The sequence below is a fragment of the Dendronephthya gigantea genome, unplaced genomic scaffold, assembly GCF_004324835.1.
Source record: "Dendronephthya gigantea isolate DGI-Jeju-01 unplaced genomic scaffold, DenGig_1.0 000027F, whole genome shotgun sequence".
Lineage (NCBI taxonomy): Eukaryota > Metazoa > Cnidaria > Anthozoa > Malacalcyonacea > Nephtheidae > Dendronephthya > Dendronephthya gigantea.
In genome coordinates this window covers 196,007-222,940 of record NW_021163037.1, presented here as the reverse complement: position 1 = coordinate 222,940, position 26,934 = coordinate 196,007, and the positions used below count along the sequence as shown (strand labels likewise).

General features: G+C 39.4%; 3 protein-coding genes across 11 annotated transcripts; 1 reads left to right on the top strand and 2 right to left on the bottom strand.

The window, feature by feature from the left end:
- Positions 1-223: 223 nt before the first annotated feature.
- Positions 224-11,290, bottom strand: LOC114523360. Of its 2 annotated transcripts, none has more exons than XM_028544256.1 (5): positions 11,207-11,290; positions 4,496-4,623; positions 2,831-2,978; positions 2,278-2,427; positions 224-1,754 (listed from the first exon to the last, which is right to left on the bottom strand). In XM_028544256.1, exons 2-5 carry the CDS (start codon positions 4,583-4,585, stop codon positions 934-936), a joined length of 1,209 nt encoding a protein of 402 aa, XP_028400057.1. In that variant the 5' UTR covers positions 4,586-4,623; positions 11,207-11,290; the 3' UTR covers positions 224-933. The 2 variants fall into 2 exon arrangements, with proteins under 2 accessions (XP_028400057.1, XP_028400058.1); XM_028544257.1 differs by lacking the exon at positions 11,207-11,290 and adding an exon at positions 5,414-6,490.
- A 1,028-nt stretch (positions 11,291-12,318) lies between these two features.
- On the top strand, positions 12,319-13,791 carry LOC114523279. Its single transcript, XM_028544155.1, has one exon. The coding sequence runs from the start codon at positions 12,319-12,321 to the stop codon at positions 13,789-13,791; it is 1,473 nt and encodes a 490-aa protein (XP_028399956.1).
- An 822-nt stretch (positions 13,792-14,613) lies between these two features.
- LOC114523428 lies at positions 14,614-26,216 on the bottom strand. Of its 8 annotated transcripts, none has more exons than XM_028544337.1 (5): positions 25,868-26,216; positions 19,170-19,304; positions 17,517-17,664; positions 16,964-17,113; positions 14,614-16,439 (listed from the first exon to the last, which is right to left on the bottom strand). In XM_028544337.1, exons 2-5 carry the CDS (start codon positions 19,257-19,259, stop codon positions 15,616-15,618), a joined length of 1,212 nt encoding a protein of 403 aa, XP_028400138.1. In that variant the 5' UTR covers positions 19,260-19,304; positions 25,868-26,216; the 3' UTR covers positions 14,614-15,615. The 8 variants fall into 8 exon arrangements, with proteins under 8 accessions (XP_028400138.1, XP_028400141.1, XP_028400142.1 ...); XM_028544340.1 differs by lacking the exon at positions 25,868-26,216 and adding an exon at positions 19,849-19,944; XM_028544341.1 differs by lacking the exon at positions 25,868-26,216 and adding an exon at positions 19,854-19,943.
- Positions 26,217-26,934: the final 718 nt, after the last annotated feature.

Below are 26,934 nucleotides of genomic sequence, written 5' to 3'. Positions count from 1 at the left end.
AAAACTTGTCCATCTTTAAATCTGAATGTATTTCGGCAAACGGTTTAATCTTGCTTCACGAGATCGTATCAACTTTAATGCTAGTATTTCAATAGACAATAATGATATTATTTAACTGCAGCATATGTTTGTAATTCCTGTAGTGGCTTGTGTAATACATAAGGAAGGAATGGCAAAACTTAAATTGTGAAAATTATTCTAAAATTGGACGAGTTTTTTGTTTATTGTGAATCAACTTTGAACCTCTGTCTGAATTATCTATTCTTTATCAAGGTTACCTATAACATTCAGTAAAAAAAGATGAATGATGATTTAAAGCAACTTCAACTACGCGATCGATGTAAACACATGCAATGCTATGACATGATTCACTAAAGTAATTGGCAAGGTATAAGCAAGGCAGTGGAAAATCTCCGACACGTCATGCGGTAATGGCTGAATATACAATGAAACTATTCTATCACAGTTATGCCGGATGAATGTTTCATCATCGCAAAATAAATACAATATTGTCTATGAACAAGAAAATAAAATATTCAAAACCAACCAGAAAAATGAGTTCCCTATTAATGATACTATCAATTCCTATGATTTATAGCTATGCAGAGGCATGTTACTACTCTCTTCGTTTCAAGAGTGTATATCATTGTAAAATACATCCGGTTAAAAGACCAGCTAGCTATATAATATATTTTAAAAGTCTATATTACGTGTGGACACAAAGGAAACCATCCCATGCACGAAATAAGCTAGTCCATTACCGACCATAGAATACCGACCAATGTTGTTCAATATGTTGTTCCTACGAAATGAGAATTTTAGAGCCATACAATTTTTCATTTATCAGTATAAGGATATAACAACTACGACAGCGTTCTATAAAAAATGTTTTAGCGAGTTTTGTTTAAAATTCATCAATGAGAGAATGAGCCATCATTTGAACCATATTGATGTTTGTCCTGACTTCTGGGTTGCATGCAAGGAATGCCATCCAAGATGAGCGTAGTTTGGACATCCTTTCTCCACATCTGGTGCGTAAGGTTTTGCCGCTTGACATCCTCCAGCAGCTGGTCTGTCACCGGAATGAACGCTGGGAAAGAATGGCCCTTTGTTCCAAGTGGCAAAATGAGCATTTACCGGCGAGAATCCGTAACCGGTTGGGTATGTATCACTCCAGGTAACACCTAAAGCTTCAGCCAGCGCATATCTCTTCGCACTTCCAGTCTCACCTTTCAATGCCTTTACTGTAAACTCAACGACATGCATCTTGGGAATGGTGGAAGTTCCAACAGCTCCATGGCGACGGTTGTGGTTTGCGAACGTGATATTGTAGGGATTGTGACTAATATCAATAAAAAAGACATAACTGTATTCGTTGATACCACCTGAAGCAGGATTGTTCCCAGCTGCCATTATCATAAACTTCGCACCTCGAGCCAAGTTTACCGCACCATGTTGAAGTGCTACAACGCCTTTATCATTACTGCGTTGGTTTGGATGCCAGGTATAGCCGTTAGGATGGTTCATGTTTGGAATATTTTTATTTCCATCGTTGTAACCGTTACCAGCCACGTACCCATAGCTCGCCAAGGTCCACCCACCACCCTGGTACTTCATATCACAATATGATTGGACGGCGGAGGCATCGCCATCCGGCCTGATCCAATACAAGCCACTCTTAAGATCGTAGGCTCTAGAGTCTAAAATATCTCTGCAACTTATTCCTGGGTTGTCTTTCGTTTGACCTTTAGCACCTTTCATACAGAAAATGAAAATATTTTTTGAGCCAAGATATTATATGAGCGCGTTTGGCAAGCAGACTCTAAGCCAACTTCGAGTTATATTAGTATTCAAAAGGGAATATCTTACTAATTCATGCAGTTCAATCACCTTCTATTGGCAAGTTGGTCAAATCCGCAGAGATTTTTTCCGACACGTCTATTAAAGCCTGGTGCATACTTGTCCTAAGAATCTGGGATTCCCTTTGTCGGAGGTCGCTGGTGCGCAAAATGCTTTGTCTATCGGAAAATAATACAATGGATCCCCGATTCTTAGGAGCTAGTGTGAACCAGGCCTAATCCAACGCTGTCTTCAAATTTAAGAGGCACGAGTCTATGGATTGGATTGGCGATTAGTAATAAAAGTCTCATATCATAATAGAATCGAGTTCACTATCAAACATTTCATTTGTAACTCGAAATTATCGAGCCAATCAAACCTCGTGTAACATCAGACTTTCCGCGTTTGACGTCATTATGAAAAAGGTCTATAACATACCTTTGCAAACATCAGGGCATTTTTGAAATAAGACTTTTTTCACACTCTTGCAGTGTTTTAGATCTTGATCCGAAGAAGCAATTTTATTGTAAAACTTAATGCAATCTTTATTAGCCCTGTTTGCGTTTTCTAGACATTCCTTACAGAAACCTGCAAATAATTTAAAGCGTATATACTCTGTCATTATATAGCGATATATGCATGCTAATGATTTATGACATTACGACATTACAGCAAGATAAACTGAACTATCCACCCAATTGTAAGTAAAATAGAACTCATCATCAAAGTATTTTTGATTGCTGGATTGCACGTCCTTTTATATAAGTCGATCCACAACCTAATAGACATTATCTTCATTAGCTAGTAGGCGCATAACGCCGCACATAATAGACATGCATGCCTTTGGAATGTGCCTGCGATATGATGATAAAGTTTACACTTTATGCATCAACATTTTCTAAATGAACCTAAGATTGTTAACAACCTAAGTGTAATTTATTGATTTAGCAGCGAACTAACGGTTCCCAATTCGTCTTTATTTACTACGTACCTTCTGTGCATGCTTTGATAAGATCAGCTTTATACTTATCACAATAACTGGCTCCTCCTCCGCAGTTTTTATCAAGATGATTCATGAATTCATAGCAACTTTCACTTGCATTTTCTGCTTTCTTAGAGCAGTTTACCACCAGTTCACACTAGAAATTGGATACAGAAAAAAAACAATAAGAAGAAATCCTAAATCATTAAGAATTATTAGGAATGAAAATCCTTATTATCAACTCGGTTTGTTTTCTTTAAAAGAAGAAGAAACAATTGTCAAATCAACTAAGATGGACCCCTGGTGAGCGATTTTATGTCACTATCAACAAGAATGCTAAAAAATTATTGACACAATAATTAAGCATACACGTTTATGAGGTGCAAAAAATACTTGTCTTGCATGGGCCTTAAATTATGTAAACATCATAGCTAACGTTGCTCATGACGCGAAATTATTTGTCCAAAAATAATAACTTGACACACTATAGTTGTAGTTCAATATTCCCTTTCGAACAACCAAGTTTGAAAGAAAACGTTTAATTAATGTTAAAGAAGAAGCAAAGCTGATATTTACATTTCGATGTGTTGCAGGTGAAAACTGAGTTCAATTATTTTTCCCATGGCCTTATGTGTTATATTTGTTATACAAGAGTAGCTACAAACCACGGCATGAAAGGGCGCTTTTCCAATAGGTGGAAAATAATTCCCTTGACCGACCACAATTGAAGAGGAAACCCTTTTAACGTTTTGTCGTTAAAACGCCTTAAAACAATGGGGCAGAAATTGCGTGCTTGCATTTAATACGTCTAATAGATAACTTTCACCGTAGCACAAGAACGAACGAAAAGCTTCATTAATATCATTAACGCGATGAAAGATTTGTTAAACGTATGTCCCCAGAGGTTTGCCTTTGTTATGTGACTTAAATACGCAAACATGCATTTTTAAACATAATTCATAAAGCCTTACGGACGAAAGATGATAGACGCCTTTCGAACAACCGATCCCAGGTATAGCCATGCAATTGATTTTTTATTTCGAAACAAGTGCAGGTTCTTATGAGATTTCAGAATTATTAATCGGCTCTTGTTAGAATTTCTATACCCCAGCACTAAGCTGAGCGCAAAGATGTGTAAAATATAATGACAGGGTACATATATTCAAGTTTTCAGCTATTGCATGGTAAGGCGCCTATGTACGTCTTAACGACGTAAACGATAAAACTCTATACTGTATAAGTAATAAAATTCATATAACTGAGCATGAAATTCTATATAAGTAATTAACATTCCTGCATATTCGTTCGTTCTCGTTCGTTCGTACGGTGAAAGTTATCTAATTATTGTCTATAAATTTGATGTATTTGAAGACGAATGAACCTTTGCCTGAGAAGTCGGAGGCCGATAACAAAGTCATTAGTCATGTAACGACTTACACGAAGTATGTCTCACAAAATACGTAAAAATTTGGCGGAAATTCGTTTTGACTTTTGTTGTTGTTTATACTTGATGACAAATTATTCGTCTGGACGAACTTAACATTGCATATATATAACTACGAATACTTAAATACTGATTGTAATTTTACAGTGGCAACTTTAACTGTTAAACCATATTACGATTGTTCTCATCTACCAGTTTTTAGTGATATGCATGGACTCAATATCTCATACCTTTCCCTTGACTTTTGTTGCCTCTGTCAGTGGTAATGGAAATAACCACAAAGTAATGACGCAGATGCAAAGTTGAGCAGGCAGCTTCATTCTTCATAGACTTGTTCACAAACGATATACGATTATACCTGTGAAATATGACAATGATTTAGCTAATGACACAGGTTAAAACTGTGGTTAAATAAAGCTTCCAGGACTTGATGTATACGTCAGAGATTTCCTTTGCTGTAAAACTAGAAATTTCCTGTTTGACAAATTATATTTTAATCGCTTTTTTAAATGGCTCCATATCAAGGCACAATGGTTTTTCCCAGAGTGAGTTGTAATTACTTTTCATCATGCGCTAAAAACCATATGCGCACAAATTGTTAATGCGTTATCTTCTACTAAAAAATTGCATTGCTCCTTAATCTTTTACGCAAAATGACGGAGATTAATAATAATAAAACGCACAAAATTAGGAATCTCGCTTGATTCCAGGATAAATTATATACGTTTGTTCTCACTTGTCTGTGTTGGTGCAAGATTAAATTAACCTTTGGAAAGAGGTTACCCTAGGTAGCCCGTCCTCCGATACACAGGCTTGGGAAGGGTTACTTTTAGTGCTCACATATAGTTGAGATGTTTATCATCACTGTTTCAAGTTTTATTCTCTTCGTAACATAGACCTTTATATATACATTTATGTCCAACAAATTACAGCCTTTTCACTTATGACCCTGTCTTTTTACGCCCCCTTATCAATCACACAATCCTGACAACTCATTAAATATTAACCCCATTATAACCAATATCAATCTTATTACATAATGTAACATCTTCCCCGTTTTTGAAATTAGTTGTTCGCTTGATATATATATATATATATTTCCACGAGTCCGTGAGTGTCCGACTATTTTATGTACAAACTTTACTTACAATTATTGTTTTCTTTCTTTTTTTTTTTTCTCATTCATAGTCCATAAGATACGCTGGTTTTCGTCTTTCTCTTTGTGGTCTGGCAGATGTTGGATTAGCCGGCTCTAACTGCTGTTCGACTAAGTTCGGTGTATCGGCCTCAACTCTCCTCGCTTCCAAGGTTTGGTTCGTTGGTTGCTCCGCAGGCCCCTTGTCTTTCTTGGTCTCTTCAGATTCTATCCCAAACTCGACCTCCTCTGCCTCGTTTGGTTCCTGCGTCTTTCTGAGATGGTAACGGTTACGCCGGTATTTCGTTCCTTCCGTCGTCTCGACGACGTATGATCTGCTGTCGATTTTTTCTACTACGACTCCTTTCTTCCAAACTCGTGTGGACGGCTTCGACGGCTTAATGCGTACTACGTCCCCTTTTTTCAGTTCTTTCAAATCTCTGGCGTTTCGATTGTAATAGTGTGCTTGGGTCCTCTGCTTCTCTTTCATCTTTTGCTGTTGTTCTTCTGAATTTGGTACTCTTGAGCGGAGAAGTGTTTCTTTAGTTGGGAGCAACGTTTTCGTTCTTCTGTTCAAGAACCTTTGTGCCGGACTTGTGTTCATCCCTTGTGTCGGTGTGTTTCTTTGGTCTAACAGCACTAGCCGAATATCTGTCTTGCTGTCTTGTGCCTTCCGTAGTAGTTGTTTTGCCACTTTGACGGCCGCCTCGGCTTTTCCATTCGCTTTACTATTCCAAGGGCTTATAGTACGGTGTTCGAACTCCCAATCTTTAGCGAACGTAGCGAACATTTCACTCGAGAATTGGGGTCCATTGTCACTGATTACTGTATCTGGACACCCATATCTGGCGAAGTGAGATTTCAGCTTAGAGATTACTGCGGGCGCGGTCGTGGTTGACAGTTCGTCGATTTCCCAAAAGTTGCTATAATAATCCACTGTTATCAGAAACTCCTTGTTCTGGAATGTGAACAGATCCGTTGCTATCTTCTCCCACGGGCGACTGGGAACGTCGTGAGGTTTCAGCGTTTCCTTTGGCTGTGAAGCGCAGAATTTCTGACAAGTCGCACATGCCTCCACAAGCTGACGAATTTCGGCCGACATACCCGGCCAAAAAGACACAGTCTCGTGCTCGACGTAAACATGACTCCGTCCCCATATGTGATGTGTGAACCTTCTGCTTTACACTCCGCCGCAGCGCGATTGGGATGACTACCCGTTCCCCTCTAAAGATTAACTCGTTTTCGACCGTCAGTTCATCCCTGATGTCAAAATACGCTCGAACCTGCGCCGGGAGGTCCTTTCTCTCGTTGGGCCATCCTTGGCAAATGACCGTCTTTAAAGTTTGTAGGGTTTCATCACGTCGGGTCTCTACTCTGATTTGGTCTAACTGCGACTTTGATAAGGGGAGCAGATTCGCTGAGTTAACCTGTTCGAACTCCTTGTGGTCGGTATCCTGGGAACCTGGTAGATGCGCCCTTGACAAGAGATCTGCTATCAGCATATTCTTTCCTCGCTCATAATTTACCTCGACGTTATATTTCTGCAATCGCATCATCATGCCTTGTAGCCTTCTTGGTGCTTGCGACAGCGATTTCTTCAGAATTGACTCTAGGGGTTGTGGTCACTGTATACGCGAACTGGACGGCCAAATGTGTATTGATGAAATCTTTCCAGCGCAAATACTATGGCCAACATCTCTTTCTCCATTTGCGCGTACCGCTGCTCTGTCGGTGTTAGGGCACGGCTGGTGAAAGCTATTGGCTTTCCTTGTTGCATTAAGACTGCACCAAGTCCCTTTTGACTAGCATCACACTGGATCTCGAGCGGCCAAGCTGGATTAAAATAGCTGAGGACTGGTGACTTCACAACCATCTCTCTAACTCTGCAGAAAGCTCGTTCTTGTTCTTCGGTCCATGCATCACTTCCGTGTAAGACGACGAATCGGTTCCATAGTATCTGCCAGGTGCGGTAGAAATTTGGCGAGATAATTAACGAACCCATTGAGTCTCTGGGCATCTTCCACATTTTGTGGTCTGGGCATCTCTTCGACGGCCTTTATTTTGTCTGGGTCTGGTTCTAATCCTCTGTCCGTAAGTACATGACCCATGAATCTAACTCGTTTGAGGCGTAACTTCAGTTTCTCCGGGTTCAATACCACACCCCGATCTCTACATCGCTCCAAAAGTGCTAGCAGTTTTCTGTCATGTCCCGCCTGCGCAATCTTCTCAGTTTCACCAATGCCATAAATTAGGATATCATCCGCTATATTAAGAACTCGTCTAAACCTTCAATTGCTTGAATGAGACGCTTCTGGAAAATCTCGGGCGACACGGATAATCCAAACGGTAATCGAAGCCAACGGTATCTGCCATAGGGTGTTGAGAATGTAGTTAAACGGCTAGATTGTTCATCTAACACACAATGCCAGAATCCCGAGCGAAGATCTGCCGTTGAGAAAACTTTCGCTTGTGCAAGTTCAGGCAAAAGTTCATCCAGGACTGGTATTTGATAGGTTTCTCTCTTGAGGGCCTTGTTAAGTGGCCTAGGATCTATACAAATTCTGAGCGCTCCTGACTTTTTGTGGTCACCACAACACTGCTCACCCAGGGCGTAGGTTGTTCGATCGGAGCTATGATCATGTCCCTTACTAATTTGTCCAATTCTTTCTTAAACGGATCTTTTAGGGCTGTTGGTATACGACGTGATGGTGTTATTACTGGCCTTGCTTCGGGCGAGATCTCCAAATGTACCATCCCCGGAAGTGTGCCAACCGGTTGTTTGAATACCTCCGGGTATTTCTCAACTAAGTACTCTCTGGTTGTGACCTGGGTTACAGTTGACTGAATGACAGGTGGGGATGCTGGAACGAAATTTTCCTGGTGCACGGTTAATAGTTTCATCTGTTGTGCAGCTTTCGCCCCAATTAACGGCTGAAGACCCTTGTTTACCACGATGAATTCGACTGAATATTTTTTCTTGTTTCTGGGATTTCGGATGATTAATCTCGCTGTCCCCAAAGCCGGTACTTCTGACTTGTTCCACATTAGGAGCTTGGTTTTAGTCGGTTTTAAAGGACCCGCCCCAATGAGATCTTGCGTAATGACGTTGATTGATGCGCCGCTGTCAATTTGTAAACGAATGGTCTTGTTTTGAATTTCCATCATAGCATATATTTCTTTGGAGTATCCTGAATTCCCGACCTCAATGGCATTAACATTGGTTGTGATACCCGCAACGAATTCGACATCACTCGAGTCTGATTCTTCAGATGCCTCGCCTAACTGCTTTACGAATCCTCCTTGCTGTTGTTCTTGTCCTCGCGCTTGGTTAGGACACTTTCGAGCAAAATGGTTTCTACCGCCGCATTTTCGACATCGCTGTCCCCACGCCGGACACATTTCCTTCTGGAACGCGTGTTCACCTCCGCAGAACTTACAGGATCGTGATCCCGATCCGGGGCTGTGTTGTATACCCGCCCTTGCTTCGATCGATCTGATTGCGCTGATTTCGCGCGCTTACTTTGTTTACTTCCTCAATTGTCATGTCTGACACCGCCTTTAGTTGATAGATGCTGCTACATGCTGCGACAAATATCGATGCACTTCTTAAGTGTTAGTTTCCGTTCTTGCAACAATCGTTTTCTCAAATTCTTGTTAGTTACCCCCAGTACGATTCTATCTCTCAAAAGAGAATCTTTGAGACAGTCACAGAAGTTACATGACTTCCTTAATTTGCGTAGCTCTGTAATGTACGCTTCAATAGACTCAGACGGACCCTGATTTCTGCTATTAAACACATACCTCTCGTATGTTTCATTAACTTCACCAATCGCGTACTCTTCTAATTTCTCTATGATCCTAGCTAGATTCTGCTTATCGTCCTCCGACTCAAACGACAATCCATTGTATACCTTTAGAGCGTCCTCGCCCAGACAATGTAAAAACAATGCTACCTTAAATGTCTCCGGTTGACTCGCCAAATTAGCTACAACGGCGTAGTTTTCCCATCTTTGTTTATAACTCTTCCAGTTTTCGATTACATTGTCCTTTATATTCAGATTACTCGGTGGTTTTATGCCAGCTAGTGTGATAGGAGCTACCGACGCCGTATTTTGTTGACTGGTTTGCGGCTCTACCGCCTGCGTATTTCGCGTAGCTTCACTTGTGCCAACTTCCTCGTTCGACATAACGACAGTTGCTTCTCGCTACTAAAAAATTATCACCGCTGCCACCATGTTTCAAGTTTTATTCTCTTCGTAACATAGACCTTTATATATACATTTATGTCCAACAAATTACAGCCTTTTCACTTATGACCCTGTCTTTTTACGCCCCCTTATCAATCACACAATCCTGACAACTCATTAAATATTAACCCCATTATAACCAATATCAATCTTATTACATAATGTAACAATCACGAACAACTAGGTCGACCCTGAGAAAAATATCACGGTACTACAACGTTATTTCTTTCGCATTACCCAACCTAGCTGTCTCGCAAACCGTCGGCATAATGCGGCCAAGCAAAATCCGGTGAGCTTATTAACTGAATCAGTAAGGTCTTTTGAATAGCTAGAGTAATTGTCAATATTTAATATGCATCTCACGTTGCCGATTTATAGTGCCTGGCTGATTTTGTGTTTCCCCTTAACAAAGAGAATTTAATATATGTTTTCATATTTGTATGCATGGCAGCTATATAATATCCAATATTAATGATTGATATTAAACACTACCGGTTCAATATATCATTCTGGCGTGATGGATACCTTTGAGCAAAAACCTAGCGAAAAACCATCAATGGATTTGTTTAAAGCAATATTTGCAAGCTCGTCGGAAGACGAGTCTTCAAAGTCCGACGACGAAGAGTTTGGAAATGAACAAAAAAGCCATTTACCAGCTGAAACGTCTAAGGTTAGTTACAACCCAGTATTAGTCGTAACCAGCCAAGAGACAAAAACATATCATGAGAGGAAATTTAAAGAAATTCATAACCAGGATGTTGGTGTTCACAAATACGCAGATCGGGATAGTACCCAGGCAAGTATTGAAAATGCGAAAGATATCCCTGGGCAAAGCATCACTGAACAAAATACAATGGAAGAGGAAGAAGAAGAGGGAGACCAGGACATCGAATCAAAGCGTCACCCCAGATGACAAACAGATTCTGTTGAAACTCAAAGCCGTCCAAAAACGGTTAATGTGTGCTGCAGATTTTATGTGATATCAGAACATATAATATGAGAATAAGAATCGTCCATGATATAGCTACGTAGGTTTGTCTGAAGCATGCAGATGTACTTTTCACTCTGCATGCTCGCTTTAAGTATAGCGATCGAGTAACGATAAATTTTAGGCGCCAGTTGTATAAAAAGAGTAGTGAAAGTTTACCACCAACAGCCACAATCGAGGATTTTGGAGTAAACAATTTTAGTGCAAAACGTATTCGATGAAAACAGTAACGGCAGAAACCCAGAGTATAGCTAACCAATTTATACAGCTGAGGTCGGTTGTATCAAAGCTGGATAGCGCTATCCACCGGATAGTGATTTTTTCAACCGTTCTAAAGATGCTTGAAGAGCAAAAAAATTTCAGCTTTGGAACCAACAATCGTTAAAGAGGATCCTTAATTTAGGAATACTAAGATTTAATCGAAGTTATACCAAACAACGGGCGATTTGGAGGAGATTGAAAAAAAACACTATCCGGTGGATAGTGCTATCCGGCTTTCATACAACTGGCCCCAGGTCCTGCAGTAATCAATTTCTAGAGGTTAGGTAATATGAAACAAAGAATAACGTACCTTGGAGAGCGGAAGAAAACTTCTCCAGCTATAAATCTGAATGTATTTCGGCGAACGGTTTAATCTTGCTTCACGAGATCATATCAACTTTAATGCTGGTATTTCAATAGACAATAATGATATTATTGTCTGCAGCATGTGTTTGTAATTCCTGTAGTGGCCTGTGTAATAGCTACATAAGGAACGGAAGAACTTAAATTCTGGAAATTATTCTATCTTTTATCGAGGTTGCCTATAACATTCAACAAAAATAGATGAATGATGATTTAAAACAACTTCAACTACGAGATCGATGTAAACACATGCAATGCTATGACATGATTCACTAAAGTGATTGCCGATGTATAAGCAAGGCAGTGGAAAATCTCGAACACGTCATGCGGTAACGGCTGAATATGCGATAAAACGATTCTATCAGTTCTATGCTTATGCCGGATGAATGTTTCATCATCGCAAAATAAAAAACAATATTGTAAATGTCTATGAACAACGTTAACCTAATTAGAACACTCACTTGGATCAAGAACTATTCTAAAATGCCAATTAGAAACAGAATGAGATGGCGTTTTGCGCTGGTTTGTTTCCTTCATCTATTCACTCTGGCTTATGGTCTTACTCGTCGGGAACGCTGTATTTCATGTTCACTGAACCTTGAACTCTTGCATGTGGATATCAACATCTCTTTGCCAGTTAAAATTCGCACGTTCGCCCCAAGAAAAAAGATGGTAAAACCACATTCACTACCGCTGAAAGCAAAACTATCGTTTGGTCTCCGGATATGTTGCTACCTTTACATCTCAGCATTGGTTATTGGCCTGTCAGGTGATGTGGAAACTAATCCTGGACCCGGTGTCCCATATGGTCAGACATACATCAAACGCAATCGTTCAATGAAATCATCAATGAAATGTGGTCTTATGAACGTTAGATCTGTGTGTAATAAACTGGACAGCTTTCACCAACTCGTGCTCTCCAAAAACTTTGATGTTTTTGCGATAACGGAAACATGGCTTGGTCCACACATTCGGGACAGTGAACTTTCGGCAGATCTCTCGTACACGTGCTACCGTAATGATAGGCATGACGGGCGAAGAGCCGGTGGGGTTCTTCTAATGGTTAAAAATAGCCTCATATCGTGTCGTCGTTTGGATCTTGAAGTTGAACTTGAAATGATAGTGGTTGAGATTGAGCTGGCAGATGCGCCAAATGTTATTTTTGCGACATTTTACAGACCTCCGGAATGTTCATTAAATTTCGTCAGTGGGTTTTCATCCTTTCTCCAGAAAGTGGACATTCTACATTCCAACAATAAGATCGTAATTCTTGGTGATTTTAACTTTCCAACTATCAACTGGTCGTCGCCTTGTTTCACGTCGCCTACGAGTGATGAATCTCTATTTTGCGAAACTCTCTATGACTATTTTCTGACACAAGTTGTCGCTTGTCCAACAAGACCATCAAGTGCTGGTTCTTCTGATGGAAACATACTGGATTTAATTATTACTAACTTCCCAGAACATGTCATAAACCTTGATATTTTACCTCCTAATGAGACGCAGTTCCGTACAGATCATTCCTTGTTGGTGTTTGACTTCACTGTGAAACCACAACTTCTTGCAAAAACATCCCGCATGGTGTACAGCTACAAGAACGCTGACTTCTTGGCTCTTAGGGACACACTGCGGAACACAACCTTTGATGATCCCGTGGATGGCGTCAGTGGCATTGACCTTGCTTGGCAACGTTGGTATGACCTGTTTACGTCAGCGGTCGATCGGCACGTTCCGAAAAGAAAAATCCGTGGTGGTAGTCCTCCGTGGATTGATGGTGAAGTCATGCATCTACTCCGCCAAAAGAAGACAGCCAGAAGGAAGGCCTTATCTCGTGGTAAAGACAGCTCATGTTGGGAAAAGTTTCGTCATCTTCGCCGTTTGGTTAAGTCAACCATCAGGAAGAAACACAGTATCTACATCCAGTCTCTACAAACTTCTCTTAAAGATAACCCGAAGCGTTTTTGGTCCTATTTAAAATCCCGCACAAGATCTGGCTCTATTCCGAACATTGTGAAACTCGATGAACATTACTACCGCAACCCGAAAGAGAAATCGGAGGCATTCAATGATTATTTCTTCTCTTCATTCACCTCCACAAATTCTGATGAACTGTTTCTACCTGATGTTGATGTAGGTCCTGATTCTTCTTTTACTGAACTAGTACTGGATACAATTGTTCTCACCAGCGAGGAAGTCGCCACCATACTCCACAAGCTTGACACCAACAAAGCTCATGGTCCTGATGGTATTCCTGCCAGGTTACTCAAGGAGTGTGCTGATGAAATTGCTCCCTCGCTGTGTTCTCTTTTCAACTTGTCTCTTCAAACTGGCTACTTACCCTTGCAATGGAAACTTGCCCACGTTGTTCCCGTGCATAAGAAAGGTAGCAAAGAGATGATCTCCAACTATCGTCCTATATCTCTCTTGTGCATCGTCTCCAAAGTGCTGGAACGTTGTGTTTTCTCGAGGCTGATCGCTCACTTGGCTCCACAACTGCACAATGCTCAGCATGGCTTCCTCAGTGGTCGGTGAACAGTTACTCAACTGCTGTGCTTCCTTCACGAACTTGGTTGTGCTCTCGATAAAGGTCTGCAGACTGACGTTATTTCAGCAAAGCCTTTGATAGCGTTAATCATGTTCTCCTCGTCCATAAACTAAAATCGTATGGTGTTGACGGAAGTGTTCTCAGTTGGTTCTCAAGCTATCTATCCAATTCGAGTACAGAGAACCGTTGTGGATGGACATATTTCCCTTCTTCCCGTACTCTCTGGCGTACCACAAGGTTCCATCTTGGGTCCGTTATTGTTCATGATCTTCGTAAACGATCTTCCTTTGCCGCGTTGACGACTCTTCTCTCTACCTCTACGCTGACGATACGAAGTGCTCAAAAACTATTCGTGACACCTTGGATGCCAACTCTCTTCAAGCAGCACTTGATATTCTGTTTCAATGGAGTCAACAGTGGCATTTGAGATTTAACCAACAGAAATGTGAATCACTCACCATCTCCAGAAAGAGAACCCCGGTGTGCTTTGGGTATAAGGTAGGTAGCCATGCTATAACATCCACCACGAGCCAAAAGACCTCGGTTCCTTGTGACATCCGACCTCAAATGGAGTCAGCATACATCAGCTGCAGTGGGTAATCGTGCAGGATGCTTGGCCTGTTGAAGCGGCACACCAAGTCATTAGTGAGCAGTCTAAGCGATTGCTTTACCTGACTCTTGTGCGTCCCCATGTCGACTACGCGAGCGAAGTTTGGTCTGGACAGAGCATCAGCCAAATGAAGGACATCGAGGGAGTTCAGCGGCGGGCTTCTTATATTCTTGGCACACCAGGTTCTCTTTCCATATCAAGAACGTTTAACCCGGACAAATCTGCTTCCTCTCTCCTACTGGCATGAAATCAAGGACTTACTATTTCTACATGGATGTGTTTATGGAAAATATGACATTGATTTACCAAACTATCTGCCAACACTACCACCTAACAGCCTCAGAAACTCATGCTCTTTAAATCTGCAAGTTCCAAAATCTCGGACTAAATGCTTTCAAACTAGCTACTTTGTTCGCACTTCAAGACTCTGGAACACTTTACCTACACCTCTAAAAGAAATTCCTGTATATAACACTTTTAAAGCAATCCTTAAAACTACATATACCTCCGCTCTTCGAAATATCTACGACATTGACATCAATTCAACCTGGCGATCGATATGTCTACGTTGCAACACCATCAGAAACTTCTTCCAACCGTCACTTGACTCATCTTGTTGTTAGATCATGATTAGTATTATAGATCATGTCCGTCCGTTTGTCTTTCTGTCCGTCCGTCTGTCCTTCTGTCTGTTTTCGTTTTTAAATAGAGGTGGGTGGCCTTAGCTAGGGTGTTATAGCCCTGTTGTCACCTGCCTATGTATGTGTCGTTGTTATTCATGTACATGAAGTTTTGAAATAAATAATAATAATAAGAGAATATTTAAAACCAACGAGAGAAATGAGATCCCTATATCTATGATACTATCAATTCCTATGAATTATGGCTATACTATACTCTGTTCATTTCAAGAGTGTATAGTATTGTGAAGTACATCCGGTTGAAAGTAAAAGACGAGCTATATAATATATTTTAAAAGTCTATATTTTTCATGCACGAAGTAAGTAAATAAGTAAGTCCATTACCGACCATAGAATACCGATTAATGTTGTTCAATATGCTGTTCCTAAGAAATAAGAATGAATTTTAGAGCCATACAATATTTTATTTATCAGTATAAGGATACAACAACTACGACAGCGTTCTATAAAAAATGTTTTAGCGAGTTTTGTTTAAAATTCATCAATGAGAGAATGAGCCATCATTTGAACCATATTGATGTTTGTCCTGACTTCTGGGTTGCATGCAAGGAATGCCATCCAAGATGAGCGTAGTTGAGACATCCTTTCTCCACATCTGGTGCGTAAGGTTTTGCCGCTTGTGTGCGACATCCTCCAGCTTGTCTGTCACCGGAATGAACGCTGGGAAAGAATGGGCCTTTGTTCCAAGTGCCAAAATGAGCATTTACCGGCGAGAATCCGTAACCGGTTGGGTATGTATCACTCCAGGTAATACCCAAAGCTTCAGCCAGCGCATATCTTTTCGCACTTCCAGTCTCACCTTTCAATGCCTTTACTGTAAACTCAACCACATGCATCTTGGGAATGGTGGAAGTTCCAACAGCTCCATGGCGACGGTTGTGGTTTGCGAACGTGATATTGTATGGATTGTGACTAATATCAATAAAAAACACATAACTGTATTCGTTGATACCACCCGAAGCAGGATTGTTCCCAGCTGCCATTATCATAAACTTCGCACCTCGAGCCAAGTTTACCGCACCGTGTTGAAGTGCTATAACGCCTTTATCATTACTGCGTTGGTTTGGATGCCAGGTATAGCCGTTAGGATGGTTCATGTTTGGAATATTTTTATTTCCATCGTTGAAACCGTTACCAGCGACGTACCCATAGCTCGCCAAGGTCCAACCACCGCCCTGGTACTTCATATCGCAATATGATTGGACGGCGGAGGCATCGCCATCCGGCCTGACCCAATACAAGCCACTCTTAAGATCGTACGCGCTAGAGTCTAAAATATCTCTGCAACTTATTCCTGGGTTGTCTTTCGTTTGACCTTTAGCACCTTTCATACAGAAAATGAAAACATTTTTTGAGCCAAGATATTATATGAGCGCGTTTGGCAAGCAGACTCTATATGCAACTTCGAGTTATATTAGTATTCAAAAAGGAATATCTTACTAATTCATGCAGTTCAATCACCTTCTATCGGCAAGTTGGTCAAATCCGCAGAGATTTTTTCCGACACGTCTATTAAAGCCTGGTGCACACTTGTCCTAAGAATCTGGGATTCCCTTTGTCGGAGGTCGCTGGTGTGCAAAATGCTTTGTCTATCGGAAAATAATACAATGGATCCCCAATTCTTAGGAGCTAGTGTGAACCAGGCCTAATCCAACGCTGTCTTCAAATTTAAGAGGCACGAGTCTATGGATTGAATTGGCGATTAGTAATAAAAGTCTCATATCATAATAGAATCGAGTTCACTATCAAACATTTCATTTGTAACTCGAAATTATCGAGCCAATCAAACCTCGTGTAACATCAGACTTTCGCGTTTTGACGTCATTATGAAAAAGGTCTATAACATACCTTTGCAAACATCAGGGCATTTTTGAAATAAGACTTTTTTCACACTCTTGCAGTGTTTTAGATCTTGGTCCGAAGAAGCAATTTTATTGTAAAACTTAATGCAATCTTTATAAGCCCTGTTTGCGTTTTCTAGACATTCCTTACAGAAACCTGCAAATAATTTAAAGCGTATATACTCTGTCATTATATAGCGATATATGCATGCTAATGATTTATGACATTACGACATTACAGCAAGATAAACTGAACTATCCACCCAATTGTAAGTAAAATAGAACTCATCAAAGTATTTTGATTGCTGGATTGCACGTCCTTTTATATAAGTCGATCCACAACCTAATAGACATTATCTTCATTAGCTAGTAGGTGCATAACGCCGCACATAATAGACATGCATGCCTTTGGAATGTGCCTGCGATATGATGATAAAGTTTACACTTTATGCATCAACATTTTCTAAATGAACCTAATTAAGATTGTTAACAACCTAAGTGTAATTTATTGATTTAGCAGCGAACTAACGGTTCCCAATTCGTCTTTATTTACTACGTACCTTCTGTGCATGCTTTGATAAGATCAGCTTTATACTTATCACAATAACTGGCTCCTCCTCCGCAGTTTTTATCAAGATGATTCATGAATTCATAGCAACTTTCACTTGCATTTTCTGCTTTCTTAGTGCAGTTTACCACCAGTTCACACTAGAAATTGGATACAGAAAAAAAACAATAAGAAGAAATCCTAAATCATTAAGAATTATTAGGAATGAAAATCCTTATTATCAACTCGGTTTGTTTTCTTTAAAAGAAGAAGAAACAATTGTCAAATCAACTAAGATGGACCCCTGGTGAGCGATTTTATGTCACTATCAACAAGAATGCTAAAAAATTATTGACACAAGAGCCTTAATTAAGCATACACGTTTATGAGGTGCAAAAAATCATCATAGCTAACGTTGCTCATGACGCGAAATTATTTGTCTAAAAATAATAACTTAATTGACACACAATGATTGACACACTATAGTTGTAGTTCAATATTCCCTTTCGAACAACCAAGTTTAAAAGAAAACGTTCAATAAATGTTAAAGAAGAAGCAAAGCTGATGTTTACTTTTCGATGTGTTGCAGGTGAAAACTGAGTTCAATTATTTTTTCCATGGCCTTATGTGTTATATTTGTCTTACAAGAGTAGCTACAAACCACGGCATGAAAGGGCGGTTTTCCAATAGGTGGAAAATAATTCCCTTGACCGACCACAATTGAAAAGAAAACCCTTTTAACGTTTTGTCGTTAAAACGCCTTAAAACAATGGGGCAGAAATTGCGTGCTTGCATTTAATACGTCTAATAGATAACTTTCACCGTAGCACAAGAACGAACGAAAAGCTTCATTAATATCATTAACGCGATGAAAGATTTGTTAAACGTATGTTCCCAGATGTTTGCCTTTGTTATGTGACTTAAATACGCAAACATGCATTTTTAAACATAATTCATAAAGCCTTACGGACGAAAGATGATAGACGCCTTTCGAACAACCGGTCCCAGGTATAGCCATGCAATTGATTTTTTATTTCGAAACAAGTGCAGGTTCTTATGAGATTTCAGAATTATTAATCGGCTCTTGTTAGAATTTCTATACCCCATCAGCACTAAGCTGAGCGCAAAGATGTGTAAAATATAATGACAGGGTATATTCAAGTTTTCAGCTATTGCATGGTAAAGCGCCTCTGTACGTCTTAACGACGTAAACGATAAAACTCTATAATGTATAAGTAATAAAATTCATATAACCGAGCATGAAATTCTATATAGGTAATTAACATCCCTGCGTATTCGTTCGTTCTCGTTTTACGGTGAAAATTATCTAATTATTATCTATAAATTTGATGTATTTGGAGACGAATGAACCTTTGCCTGAGAAGTCGGAAAGGAGGCCGATAACAAAGTCATTAGTCATGTAACGACTTACACGAAGTATGTCTCACAAAATACGTAAAAATTTGGCGGAAATTCGTTTTGACTTTTGTTGTTGTTTATACTTGATGACAAATTATCCGTCTGGACGAACTTAACATTGCATATATATAACTACGAATACTTAAATACTGATTGTAATTTTACAGTGGCAACTTTAACTGTTAAACCATATTACGATTGTTCTCATCTACTAGTTTTTAGTGATATGGGACTCAATATCTCATACCTTTCCCTTGACTTTTGTTGCCTTTGTCAGTGGTAATGGAAATAACCACAAAGTAATGACGCAGATGCAAAGTTGAGCAAGCAGTTTCATTCTTCATAGACTTGCTCACAAACGATGTACCGTGTACGATTATACCTGTGAAATATGACAATGATTTAGCTAATGACACAGGTTAAAACTGTGGTTAAATAAAGCTTCCAGGACTTGATGTATACGTCAGGGATTTCCTTTGCTGTAAAAGTAGGAATTTCCTGTTTGTTAATGGATCCATATCAAGGCACGATGGTTTTTCCCAGAGTGAGTTGTAATTACTTTTCATCATGCGCTGAAAACCATATGCGCACAAATTGTTAATGCGTTTTCTTCTACTAAAAATTGCACTGTTCCTTAATCTCTTACGCAAAATGACGGAGATTAATAATAATAAAACGCACAAAATTAGGAATCTCGCTTGATTCCAGGACAAATTATATACGTTTGTTCTCACTTGTCTGTGTTGGTGCAAGATTAAATTAACCTTAGGAAAGAGGTTACCCTGGGTAGCCCGTCCTCCGATGCACAGACTTGGGAAGGGTTACTTTTGGTGCTCACATATAGTTGAGATGTTTATCACCACGAACAATTAAGTCGACCCTGTGAAGAATATCACGGTACTACAACGTTATTTCTTTCGCCTTACCCAACCTAGCTGCCTCGCAGACCGTCTTCATAATGCAGCCAAGCAAAATCCGGTGAGCTTATTAACTGAATCAGTAAGGTCTTTTGAATAGCTAGAGTAATTGTCAATATTTAATATGCGTCTCACGTTGCCGATTTAATGCCTGACTGATTTTGTGTTTCCTCTCAACAAAGAGGATTTAATATATGTTTTCATATTTGTATGCCCAATATTAATGATTGATATTAAACACTACCGGTTCAATATATCATTCACAAAAAAAAACCCTGAACGATAAATGAATGGCATTCAATCCAAAAGCACGTGCAAAACCACTTTTTTCATTAAAATTGCTGACATATCAGTTACTGAGACATGTATAGGCAGTAATCTAACGATTAATAATACGATAAAGATGTTGAACAGCTCCAAATTAACAATGGAAATCAACTCAGTCGCTTTTTTACTTTCTTAACTATCAATTATAACTCAGGGGAAATGTCAGTATGATAATGAACTCCTTTACTCGCGATGACAATATTTCAATCAACATTCTTAGTTGCAATCAATAGGATTTCCTGTCGTTATAAAACAAGTTTTTTGTTTGCCTTCAAAAAAACAAATCCCGATTCACTGCCTGACTGGACTTGTATTTCCCCTGACTAACTTAGGCCCAGGTTAAGGTTTACTTGCCTCGAATGCAATACAAACAATAGATAATGAGCTGGTTAAATGAGCGACAAAAATGCGACGTATAACCTGGGCCTTAAAATTGTAGCAACATCCGTCGTTTATATTATGCGCTATAATATAAAAGCGTGTCAGGCAAAAACTCATGCAGGCTTGATTTGTAGTTTTAGCTGGTCAATATGATAATGAGGCTGATGAGATGATAATGAGGCTAAATGAGCCTTCGAAGTTTTTCGAATTGCCTTCGACACGACCAAAATGCGACGTAAACATTGCCTGATATATCTTGTTATTCCACTGGCCCTGAAAATACTCTCGTTGAATAAGTAATTTTCGAATTAGCAATAGCACAATGTTTTTATCCACTGGCACTCTTCGAACATGTAATTTACGAACATTGGTTAGCTCTCAGTTGAATACAGTATAAAATGGATACCATGCATGCAAACCGTCGACAGGATCAAATGTAAAGCGTTGATCACTACTGATGAAAATTTGCTTGCAATTAATGCTGCATTATCATTATATGGCTTTTCAAAATTATCTATTCTGATTGGTTGACGAGCGTTCCGAAGAAACCCATAACCGGACCGTGGCCTTGCTCCTTCCTCGCTCGGTCCATACTAAAAAGCCTCGGTCTGATATTTCCCAGTACAGACCTCACGCTCGGTCAATAATCAGTTATAAGCTACAGGACGTATAAGAAAAAGTTAGACAATCTTGAAAGTGATCTCAATTCTACAAATATGTTCATGAAATTTAATGTTTGATATGTATGGATTGTTTGAGTACTTGAAATATAGAAAATATAAAGCGGGAGGGTGGAAACTTTTTCTCAGCTAAAAGTGGGTTGCGCCCAGAAATGATAAAAGTTATTCTTTATTTGATTTCATGTATGCAACATTCGGCATTTATTTCATTTATGATGAAATTTCGGTGATGCTTTCAAAAAAAGGGTACTCAAACACATATCAAACATTAAATTTCATGAACAGATTTGTGAAATTAAGAGCATTTTCAAAATTGTCTAACCGTTTTTTAAAATATCCGAAAGTATACCTAATGGTGGATTTTGATCAACCAATCATTCGTATGTGTATAAGACGTAAAAAGATCTTGCGATCCCTATACACAAACATGCGAAGTTATCGATGCGTGTGACGTAATCGTTTTCAAAAGTATCGTCTTCAAGTGTTCACACTAAAACGATATGTATGCGTTTTCATTTGTATTCACTTTCAACAGCGTATTCAAATCGATGCGTTTTCGGTGAATACGCTGAGCGTATTCGAGCGTATTAGTGTGAACGGAAGGCCTAAACGCATCGAAATGTATGCTAGGCCGTATTCTGTGGCCGATTATCGTTCAGTTTCGTTGCCCCCCTTCGGGCACTACTTGAAAACACGATAGAAAATTAGGATAAATTATAGAAAGTCTAAATTCACTTGTTTTCACCTTCACAAACCTGCAGTTTTCGAGCATTTCATCTTCGAAAAATCAGTAAATTTGCATGTTTTGCAATACACCGACGCCATTTTGATTCAGGAAATGTATTGGATACTTGGTGTAATATACGACATATATTGCAGATTCAGCAGTTTTATACCAGGATTTAAATGAAGTTTCCAGCATTTTTGCGGGGCAAGCAGGTTTCAACAAGGAAGCTTTGAGTCAAGTTTTACGAGGTTTTTCACAAATTTTCATAGTTTTTCTAAACTAAATTAGTCAGAGAACAGACAAAATTAATCGGAAAAACATCCGACATTTTGTGATTTTTTTATAGCATTCTGCTCTTGGAATTTACAAATAAATAAGAACAACTTTATTTACACGCATCAAAATAATCCACGAGCGTTTTCTTTCTAGTCAATTTATATAAAATAATTACTACACAATTCTTTTAATCTGGGAAAATCTGGAGCGTGTTCTCCCTCCCATGCTGCAGCAACGCTTTTACAGGTTAAAAGCCAACGCTTCTCTTTCTTCTTAGAATTGAATTGTGGTAATTCTTCCATTGCTGATCTTTCTTTCTTTGACCCGAAAAGAAAACACATAACAAATTGGCAGACAACAAAGTCTGGAATTTTGCAAATAAGAAAAGAACGCATTATCCTACAACCTTACTACCCCATACACTGATGCTACTCTCCTTTATAATAAACTAACTTGCTATAGTTAAAACTATATAATACAGAAACAACATACTGCGTATCTTAAATCAATTTCAACCAAATAAAATTGTGGGAGAATTACAAGAGCCTTATGATTTCAAAACACAAATGAAACGTTGAACTCAACCCTTTTAATCGGACAGCTAATACCACAACTCATCATCGACGTCATCTCCGAAATCCAGAATAGATCCTGATCCTTCAAGTTCATCATCGTCATCAGATTGAGCCAGGCCATAACTGCTATTATTCTCATTACCATCTTCAACCACTGCATTCTGGCAATCACCACACAAACATAGGTCGGTGCATTTTAAGTCAGCCTTTTTGCAGGAATAACGCATGGTCGAGCATCCAGTCTTGCACTTTCACTCAGCACACTCAATTTAAGTCGCGGAGCGGGTGGGCGTGTCATCCAAGTTATCTCTAGCTCTTTATCGTCAAACGTCCAGCCATTGCCAACCGGTGATGAAAGATCAATTTCTGCACTTAAACACTGATACTATGATGCTGCTTGATTGCTAATGCCATTACCGGTAAAAGCATGAAAGCCTGGTAAACAAGGAGCAACATCTACGCCCAAGAATTTCGAGATAATTGCTACAAATACGCAACGACGTCCATCTCCCGTGCCAGTCAAAAGAAAATCTCTTTTTGCATCTGTTGTTGCATGGTAATCGCAGGTGTAAGAACATCTGTATCAGGGATTTTGATAACAACTTTATCGTACGTTGCTGCTGCGTGGTTAGCATGTAGAATTAAACGAGTGTCTGCTTTTTCGTGGTTGCTATGAAGCGAAGACACCTCATTACTTGTAACACTATCGTTCGGGGATCACCGGGATATAAAACATAGCATCTTTCTTTAGCAGTTACGTACATAGTTGAAATGGAAAACCACCGGGAGGAGTCCCATCACCTCCAGTGTTCACATAAAAAATATATGAGGGATTCCTTGTTTTCACCGGATCTTAAACACTTTTTCCACTATTTTGGAACACTCTGATCTTTTCCGAAGATGTGAACTTTCTGGACTCCTTTTTCACTTTTCAGCTCTTCGTTGTCTCTCTGCATCATCGCCAAATGTTTTGCATTTTCCTTTCATCGACTGAATAACATTGACTTCTGGATTTCCAGATTCAGGTTCCAATACTTCAGCAAGTTTAGACTGGGCCAACTTGGCAGTTTTCACAAGTCCTCTCACGTTTTCATAAGGAAAATGTTTGAAATTTGTTCTCTTTCAACTTCGTAAAGATGTCTGGGTCTTCGCTCAAAAAATTCGTTTTTTTAGTGGATTGATGATAATAAGATAAAGGCGTTGGTAATTAACTTTGTAAAAAACTGAGATGTTGTAAATAGTTTTGTTGAGAAAACGTGTGTATTATAAAAGTAGTTAATATAAAACAAAGGTTAAGCAGGAAAGGAATTGTGTAGTAATTATTTCATATAACTTGACTGAAACAAAACGCCCGTGGATGATTTTGATGCGTGTAAGCAAAATTGTCTAAGTCTTCTCTGACTAATTTAGTTTAGAAAAACTATGAAAATTTGTGAAAAACCTCGTAAAACTCCACTCAAAGCTTCCTTGTTGAAACCTGCTTGCGCAGCAAAAATGCTGGAAACTTCATTTAAATCCCGGTATAAAACTGCTGAATCTGCAATATATGTCGTATATTACACCAAGTATCCAATACATTTCCTGAATCAAAATGGCGTCGGTGTATTGCAAAACATGCAAATTTACTGATTTTTCGAAGATGAAATGCTCGAAAACTGCAGGTTTGTGAAGGTGAAAACAAGTGAATTTAGACTTTCTATAATTTATCCTAATTTTCTATCGTGTTTTCAAGTAGTGCCCGAAGGGGGGCAACGAAAATCGTTTTCTAAGCGACTTTTCGTGCCAGAGAATACGGCCTATGCGTTTTCAAACGAAAACGCACTAGTGTAGACAGGGCCTAAGTCCACCCCTCGGTCTGTAGTGTGAACACGGCTTACAAGCATGAATTTGACTTTTGAGGAAACTAATTATGCAGCCGCGGTTAAAGCTCCGTACTTGTCAAACGAGCAATTGCAAGTTATTCTTGTCGAAAAAGCTTACAATTTTTCGTTGACATCGAGCCTTGTTAAAAAGCTACGCCACGCCAATCGTTTCAACACTGAGCCTGCCCACACAACCTTTGCTAAAGGCGGCGGCCGCGGTGTATGTTACACTGTGCAACCTTTCTTGCAACTTGCAATGCAATTCTAATCCTAAGGCATCCAAGTTGATGAATACGATCTGCTAATACGTTTCCCTAGCATTTCGAACACGCTTTGCAACTTAACATCCCATATGCAAGGAGAATTGCATAGTGTAACAGCACCTTAATGCCGGCGCCAAAAAGCAAGGAAAATGTTGTCAAAGGGTAAATGCTTCTATATGCCTTTGGCTATGATTATGGCTATGGAATGAGAAATAAGTCACATAAGCACACTAGTGACCTAGTGAAGTATTCTTTCAAGGGAAACCTCCTCGTCCGTACCGGGTTAAGGACTGTCATAGGACTGTCCCGATTTAGATTCTATAGTTCGTCTTTTAGTTCGTCTGTGTGTAAACAAGAGCAAACAGACGGATCATCCGTCAACACGAATTATCGGCATAGTTTGTCTATTTAGAATGGTAGTTTTGAATGGTAGTTCGTCTTCTCCGTTCGTCATAAATACGAGATGGGGACGAACTACAAAAAGTTCATCATAAATCGGCTCTTGACAGTCTTGTACACTCTTTTTACCGCACAAGTATAATTTCCTAATTTGCGTGCAGTTTCTAAACACGCGATTCAGTTTCGTTTGACATATTCGTCTACATATAATTCGTCTAGATAGTTTGTCGTATGCTTATACTAGACGAATGATCTGTCGAACGGTCTCTAGTATAAATCGGGCCACTATACTGATACAAAGATAGATTGTCCGGTATCTTGTCCTCCAGCGGTTCAGCATGCACAGCCAGGACAATGGGTTTCAAACAACATACCAGGAATCGTAAAGATATTTATTTATTTATATATCCTATAGTATACTCTCATAAATCGCATTGAAATTGTCTTGTTATGTCACGTCGTCGCTGTGGGACATGATTATAGTCAAAAGAATGAAATTATACAATAAATAGTTGCCCCTTCGATTGGCAGAACTGACCTTGAGTTGTTAAATCTGCGCTTGCTCTGAATTGCATGTTATTGGGCCCATATATGAGTAATACTGGCCAGAATACGTTCCAGCAAGTTTAGGTTGTTCCTCATTGACTGTTGCATACTAAGTACTGCTTTTTTAGGACTGGTGGGTAAGTGGGTTAGCTGAAGACAAAAGGATAAACGCCGTCGTAAAAGCCATTTGTTTTCTTCATTTTTAACGGCAAGCCTTTTGGTTTGTGAGCCTCTGAAGCCTGGTTCACACGAGTGAAATAAGCGTAAGGAAAGACAATAGGCAAAACAAAGAAATGCAATGAAGCGACATAAGCATCGACTAAGCACAAGCATAAGCACAAGCACAAGACTCGAAGCATACGCGAAACTGGAACAAAAGACATTTGAAAATTCCCTTGGTTTTGTCTTTTTGACTCCTAAAGGAAAGATTTCTTTTGTATTCCTGATTATACAGGGTGTCTCAAAAAAAACGCAACCACTTAAATACCATAGTTCAGCTAAAATGACTTTTAGCATTTTAAATGAAGGATTAAGAGCCATTTTAAATTCCCAGAGGTGCTTATCTATTGCGCTTTAGACTTGTGTTAATAATATCTTGCATATTTAAGTGGTTGCGAGACACCCTGTATATGCTTATTTTACTCGTGTGAACCACGCCACAGTTAATAGAATATACATGGTTTGGAGACTAATCATTAACTATGCTATTGTTCAGGTTTATGCAAAAAATGCTTTCTGCGATTGTGGAGGCCCAGTATGTATCCCACGATTCTTGTCCAGAAAAAGATTCTTTGGTGCCATGCATTGGCGACCGCGAGAAGCAATAAGAGTTTTCAAACTGTGTTAAGAAGTGTAAATATTCCATCATTAGTACATAGTGAAATTGTGCACGCGCCTCAAGAATAGTTTTATACTTGTTTCTGTGTCTGTTCCCAAAACTCAGGAGCACTGGGCTTTTTAAAGATGATGAGAAATGCCATTTTCACGCCAATAGAGTTCTCGACGACTGAAGATTAACAATGGTTCTGAGGAGGTGATTCAGTGCATGGCCATGGTATT

What these genes read in the sequence shown, in the direction of transcription:
- LOC114523360 (XM_028544256.1), bottom strand. Translation starts at nt 4,585, where the DNA reads ATGAAGCTGCCTGCTCAACTTTGCATCTGCGTCATTACTTTGTGGTTA. An exon ending in CAACAAAAGTCAAGGGAAAG is followed by an intron (nt 2,979 to 4,495) that starts GTATGAGATATT and finishes TCCAATTTCTAG; the next exon opens with TGTGAACTGGTGGTAAACTG. An exon ending in TATCAAAGCATGCACAGAAG is followed by an intron (nt 2,428 to 2,830) that starts GTACGTAGTAAA and finishes AATTATTTGCAG; the next exon opens with GTTTCTGTAAGGAATGTCTA.
- LOC114523279 (XM_028544155.1), top strand. Translation starts at nt 12,319, where the DNA reads ATGGTTAAAAATAGCCTCATATCGTGTCGTCGTTTGGATCTTGAAGTT.
- LOC114523428 (XM_028544337.1), bottom strand. Translation starts at nt 19,259, where the DNA reads ATGAAACTGCTTGCTCAACTTTGCATCTGCGTCATTACTTTGTGGTTA. An exon ending in TATCAAAGCATGCACAGAAG is followed by an intron (nt 17,114 to 17,516) that starts GTACGTAGTAAA and finishes AATTATTTGCAG; the next exon opens with GTTTCTGTAAGGAATGTCTA. An exon ending in ATGCCCTGATGTTTGCAAAG is followed by an intron (nt 16,440 to 16,963) that starts GTATGTTATAGA and finishes TCTGTATGAAAG; the next exon opens with GTGCTAAAGGTCAAACGAAA.